The sequence below is a fragment of the Notolepis coatsorum genome, assembly GCF_963971535.1.
Source record: "Notolepis coatsorum genome assembly, chromosome: 13".
NCBI lineage: Eukaryota > Metazoa > Chordata > Actinopteri > Aulopiformes > Paralepididae > Notolepis > Notolepis coatsorum.
Genome location: NC_140177.1, coordinates 70,512,155 through 70,519,020, shown reverse-complemented (window position 1 = coordinate 70,519,020; position 6,866 = coordinate 70,512,155). Strand labels below are relative to the sequence as shown.

The window sequence follows — 6,866 nt, the reverse complement described above, 5'->3', positions numbered from 1 at the left end:
AATCTGGCTTCAGAACATCCCACTCCACTGACACATGCCTTCTCTATTTGAATGACCACATCAAACAAGAGGTGGACGCAGGCAAATACTGCGGCATGGTCATGCTGGACCTACAAAAGGCCTTTGACACGGTCAATCACTCCATTCTGATTGACAAGCTAAAAGCAATTGGTTTTGATAGTCTATCAGTGAGCTGGATGCAATCCTACCTTGAGGGGAGGGAACAGATGGTGGAGGTAAACGGTACCCTATCCCCCCCTCTCACAGTGAGCTGTGGTGTTCCACAAGGAAGCATACTAGGACCGCTACTGTTCCTAATTTATGCAAATGACATGTCGTCAGCTTGTGACTGCAACTTGTTCCTGTTTGCGGACGACTCAGCCCTGCTGGTCTCTGACAAGAACAAGTTACAGGTTGAAAAAACCCTCAGCTCGGAACTAGGCAGAATCTGCATATGGCTCGCTGATAACAAACTATCATTACACATGGGCAAAACAGAGTCCATTCTCTTCGGTTCAAATAACAAACTCAGCAAGACCGACGGCTTCTCAGTTACAGTGGGTGACAATATTGTCACAAGGAAAGATGAAATTACCTACCTGGGTTCCATCCTAGAGGCTAATCTCTCCTGTGACAAAATGGCATCCAATGTAATAAAAAAAGTCAACCAACGAACTCGATTCTTGTACCGGATCTCCTCTCTGGTAAACAAGAATACCCTGAAGACTCTGGCAGGAGCACTCATTCAGGGGTACTACGACTATGCTTGCACCTCATGGTACCAAAGCACCTCAAAGGCGCTAAAAACAAAATTACAAACATCTCAAAACAAACTGGTCAGACTACTGCTTGACCTTACTCCTAGAACCCACCTCACCCCTGCCCACTTTGACAACCTAGGATGGCTTAGAGTAGATGACAGAGTACAGCAACTTGCAATGGGCCTGGTCTACAAGATACACTACACGACCAAGGTACCCATGTACATGGCAAAATACTTCCCAAAGGTCAGTGAATACCACGATCACAACACCAGAGGGAGCTCCACAAATCATGTTAAACCCAGATTCGGCTCAAATAAGGGACTAAACACGTTTCGCAATTATGCCACATCAATGTGGAACGCCCTACCCAAAGCTGTAAAGGAATGTGGATCACTACCCACTTTCAAAACCTCTCTCAAGAGACACCTACGGGAGACTGCAATTCAACACTGGCCCCTGTAAATATCCTAACCCAACCCCCTCCAATGTACAGTCATTTACCTAGTATGGTTTTGTCAATAGTCCAATGTACAATTTTGTTTGTTTGTACAGAGTCTCCCCCCCCTCAATGTACAGTTTTGCTTGTTTATACAGTGTGCCCCCCCCCCCCCCCCCCCCAACCACCTCCAATGTAAATTACCCAGTATGGTTGTCAATATCCCAGTGTACCCAACCCCCCCCACCCAACCTCCTCCAATGTACAGTTTCTACGTCAAATGTATATACTCCCTTTTCTTGACTCCTTCTGTATCACAAACAGTACTGTATTTGCAAATCTGGTATGTCATAAATGTATAGATGTAGCAGTACTGACTATCTGTATGTCATGTATGTCATATATGTCCTGATGAATTGAAAATGGGGGACCCTGGTGGAAACAAGACGAAAGTCTTTCTCTGGTCTGCATCCCCTTAACAATTGTGTGTATTGAGCTGTACTGTATTGTACCCATTCTGCAATCTGTTAATAAAGTTTTCAATCAATCAATCAATCAAGTCTCATATCCTAATGTCTCTCTCTAGATATCCCCCCTTGTCCCCCTCCCTCTACCCTCTCCTCTACCCCCACAACATGGCCGGGCCATGTAATCCACTTAGGAAGGTCAGTGAGCTCTAGATATGTGCCCACCCTCTCTCTCACTCTCTCTCTCTCTCTCTCTCTCTCTCTCTCTCTCTCTCTCTCTCTCTCTCTCTCTCTCTCTCTCCCTCTCTCTTCCCTCCTCTTTTTCTCGACACGCAGGCCTCCTGGGTAAAGGGGGCCATGCATGCCGACCGCAGCCTGCCTGCCAACGTGCACCGTGCTCTGGCCGCTGGGGTGACAACGAGCCCTGGCTTGACTGGAGGTTCTGTGGGATAAATGTCTGTAGGTAGACTGTTTTAATGTTGCTGGCTGCATGCACTAATGCAGACAGATGAACGTGTCTATCTATCCTTGATAAGCTTACAGTATAAGCTTTCAGGAAGTGAGATAAAAAGTATTATTTTCGGGGCAACTAGGGCTGTCCGCAAAATAGTCTTATTGTCAGCTTGTCATATTGTCAACTAATCGATGTGCTAATGTGCTTATTTAGTAAGACATCAATCATTCAGCACGAAAAACAACAACAAAAACAGATCCACTAAAAAGCTGTTTGTTGACAAAGACCGGCTGATTAATAGACGAAGAAGGAGGAGTCCTGCTGGTTTTCAAGTTCGAACATTTTGCGTCGCAAATGTGATTAAAAATCAATTGGAATAGGAATGACACAAAATGGCTGATTTGTGTCATTGTGTCAAAACAAATAGGCCGTATGGTGAAGGCTAGATTGAAAGATAGATTGGTGTAGATTTAGGAACAAAAAGTTCTCCATTGACAAAATAGCCCATTTTGCGCAATCATAATTTCGGGACTAGATCTTTCCTCGCGAACGGATATTTGGTCACTGCAGAGTTTTATTTGACGCAATTGGTGCGAGTTTGGTCACGTATCTTGCGCTCGACCAATAGCAGCTCTCACAAAAAGAGCTGCTATTGGTCGATCCGGTGTCAACAAAATCTACAGACTAACGTTACATCAGAACAGGATGAAAATGGACAGAAAACACCTTCTAAAGTTCGCAAAAAGCTTTCTAAACAATGTTATATGCATCTCACGTCCGTTCAGAAAGAACGTGTACAAGATTGTACACAGACACGGTGGGATAGATATAGAAATTGCGTCCAACGGTGGCTTAACCTACCAGTCCAGAATCATACCATTGTGGAGACATACAAATATTGTTTAGAGATAGATTTGTGTCATACATGTCATGATGATGTATGTTGTGTATGTCATAAATGTCATGATGAATTTAAAATGGGGCACCCTGATGTAAACAAGACAAAAGTCTTTCTCTGGTTTGCATCCCCTTAACAATTGTGTGTATTGAGCCGTACTGTATTGTACCCATTCTGCAATCTGTTAATAAAGTTTTCAATCAATCAAGATAAGATATTCCTTTATTGGTCCCATTGGGGAAATTCAGGCAGCATGGGGGAGGGGAGGTACAGGTAGTAAAAACAAGCAGTGTAAACAATATAACAAGTCAATATTATTAACTAACTAACTAACTAACTGAAATATACAGTATTCACATAAGGTGCAGTATGCATACGGTAGTGTTATTGTCCTTTTTAGGTTCCTAGTAGTTGTAGTTGGATGTATGGCAGCCGTCCCTGCCCACTGTTGTGGAGCCTGATGGCCGCTGGTATGAAGGACTGACCGGATTCGTCACAAACATACACAACTAACACAAGTTTAAAGTTTCAAGTTTGTTTATTATTTATCACAATAAAATACAGGTACTTTACGATGAAATGCTTGTTTCTGTATGAGCCCCTGAGAGTGTGCTTCATACAGTAAAAAAAGTAAGTAAGTAAAGAGGAATATTCAATATACATATTGTTGTGAAGGGCCAGATTAAACCGAATATATATATTTATTTATATATATATATTTAATTGTATTTGTATATTCTCTAATATTCCCTGATATCCCTTGTATATTCCTTGTACAATATGCATTGAATATCCATTCTAGCCTACTGAACATCCCATAATAGTCTCCATTCTACTATTGGTCGAGACCTTGGTGCCAGGCTGCCATACCCCTCAGACCCAGTTCAAACGTACCGCTCGACATGTACGAACAAGTCCTAGTTCCGCGTAGGAATTTGGCTACCGCACCACTAATGGGACTATTTGTTCATAGTGCGTATATATACTGCGCTACTAAAGTAGGACTTTCTTTTCAGTCCAGTTTCTTACCCTCCAATAGAGTCACAGACGTAAAGCCTCCCCGCGATGCCACGTGTGGGAGTAAGGCCAAGTTCGGCCTACCATCGGTATTGAGACATCGTGTATATTAATATTTGAATAGTCATATTTGGCACTATATCGTCGAGTTGGACGTAGTCTATTAACACTTTGGCTGCCATGGGTTAAATTAATGATATACCATAGATTGCCAGCGCTATTTGTCTATGGAGAACGTCCCCTTCTTTGCAGGGCTATAACTTTTTAAATTCTATTGCTACATTGCCATTATTAGGGCCCATTCAAAGTCCTATATGTATTGTTCATTGTGTAGCAACGTTAAACTTTTTCATTCACATATTCATAGTAAAGTATGGTCTAATGTATAAGTATGTTTTCATCTCTTTCTGCAACTTTCTCCAGAACGTGATATATAGCCCCAAATGCATTATATTGATGATGAAATACAGTTTGATGGCAATCAGCGCGATATAAAAAATTCCAACTAGACGTACTTCTAGAAGTTACTACACGTCATCTGATGTTGACCGGATGGGCGAGGGGGCGTTTATAATTCCGTGGGCAGCGTTATACCAATCATCTAATGTGGGTCAAATGTTGATAAAAGCAGTTAGTATCGAAGATGGTAACGTTACACGCTGAAACTCACCCCAGTCTCCGCGCGCCGTTGGGCGATCATCGTCGAGTAGAAATTTTATCATTATGGGATATATTATTACCCGGTCCATCTCCAGCTTGTATAATGGTATATACGTCCAAATCATGTTGTTTATCGAGTTATTGGCAATCGATCGCTATGTAGAGTGACGAGCTAGAGTGCCGGAACCTATCCCGAGTGGCCGGAAGCAATAGGGCCGACCAGCAAAACCTCTACTGCGCTTCCTGTTAAGCAGTTGCGCCGATCGGCCACCAGATGGCGCTCCTGAACCGCCAGAGAGCTCAGTGGGTCCTGCTGGTGAATCTCAGGCCAGCGGAGGGGGAATATGAATCCGATTCCAGATTTTTGAAATATTGATATAAGGACGCTGTACAGCGTCCCCCGGCAACTTTAGCATCGCCAGCAAAGACGTTGTAAATCGTTTTTAGGCAGTCAAAGTGTTAAGCTAATAATAGTCTGTTAATATATAGTGCTTCGTGCGGTGAGAATACTACCGTAGTCAGTACCCCATCGTTTCGGGCAGAGAACTGGCTGCTTACCCAGGGTGGTTGACCCTATGTGAAGCTGCACCCGAGGAGCCCCAGAGCCGACGAGCGAGTGGACCTGTATACCGGATTATTCTACCGACGACAGCCCGCCTTCCCAGGCACGGATTATGCTTTGGATACTTTGATTATTCTATGGATAAAGACCCCCGACACTACCGTGTGTTGGAACCCCCCCCCCTGGAGAGGACGCAAGGTGAGGAGACGCTCTGCAAGACGAGGTCTCTCCACATCTCTCCCCCGTGGACCGGAGAGAGCCGGCCCACAAAGAGTCCACCTGCTTTCATCTGTGGTCCAAGGATCGCCGGCGCATTGAACGGCACTACAGTGGGTTCACCTGGGATACCCTTGGCCGGACGAGGCAGCTGGATTCTACCCCCCCCCCCCCTCCTACTCCTGTCGGCTTACAAGCGACCGGATTAACCCCCTCTAGTGTATCTAGTATAATCATTAAAGTATCATTGCTGTTATTCCTTAACTATTCCAGGTCGTATATTTACCACCTGCGCCTTCAGAGATTGGACATTATCTATTGATATACCGACGAATACTCCTTGCCATAAAAGTGCATACTATTTCAATTCATAAATGTAATTAAGTGATTAAGTGCTTATTCTACACACCATCGCTGTGTAGGAAATAAAGACCTGTTTCTAATTCGTACATTTGTGTTGGATCCGTTTCATCTACGTGAGAGTGTTCATGATAATATATTTATGCCGTGTACTGGGTGGCCGAATATTAAGTACAAAGGTAGTGGTAGTAAGTATCATATCTAGTAATACAGTCAGGGAATTGTACCCCTCAGTTACACATATATACAATACAGAGTAAAATGAGTAAACAGTGAGGTGTGTGGAGAGATCAGTGTCAAACTGATCAACAAATACAAACAAATCACACTATACTGTATAATCCTAATCCCCTCGCCCTATACATCCCAACCCCAGTCCACACCCTCATCCACCACCACACTTCCCAGATGTTAATCATCCTGACCACTATCATGAGTCATCATCCCATGTAGCGCTATCTTCGGTTTCCTTAGAAACATTTGCACAGTTTTGGCATTGACAAAGATCTGTACATGGCAGTTTTGCAGACAGACATGAACATCTTCCTGTCTCAAATTGGCCTTGTTTGCAACCTTAGTGGACTACCTGCAACACACTATCAGAGGCCGGATTTGTAGTCATCCGTCATAGTCACTGTTAACTCCCCATCCTCGACATGCCACCCATTGCCAACAGGTAAAGGGGCACACATTATAGCTTTCAATGAATGTCTCATTATAGCTGCTTGGTCATTTGCCCTTTTGCAGTGTTGGTACAATGCGCCACTTGTCGAGGGCATAGAGAGTTCTGGCAAAGCAGATGATGCCATGCAGAATGCTTTATATCTGGCATCATTCACATTCTTAGCTGATGGCTGGCCATACAGGTGGCACACATATTTGCTAAGACCATCAAAGGTAGACTGGTCTAGGGTAATTCACCTTTCCCCCTCCTCCCACACTGCAACATCCTGATGTGCAATATCCACAGTGCAATACCCACCCACTACCATCTGACACTGTGATTGTTATTTGTGTATTGCTATTCTGTAT

The 6,866-nt window shown here is 43.8% G+C and overlaps 1 protein-coding gene across 1 annotated transcript in view; it reads left to right on the top strand.

Moving 5' to 3' along the window:
- Positions 1-2,024: 2,024 nt before the first annotated feature.
- The window catches only part of col4a6 (collagen, type IV, alpha 6), a gene marked incomplete at its 5' end in the record, with an annotated part of 116,749 nt that continues 111,907 nt past the window's right edge, over positions 2,025-6,866 (top strand). Inside the window, 1 exon segment of the mRNA XM_084327701.1 lies at positions 2,025-2,078. Within this exon segment, the coding sequence (XP_084183827.1) occupies positions 2,025-2,078 (54 nt within the window).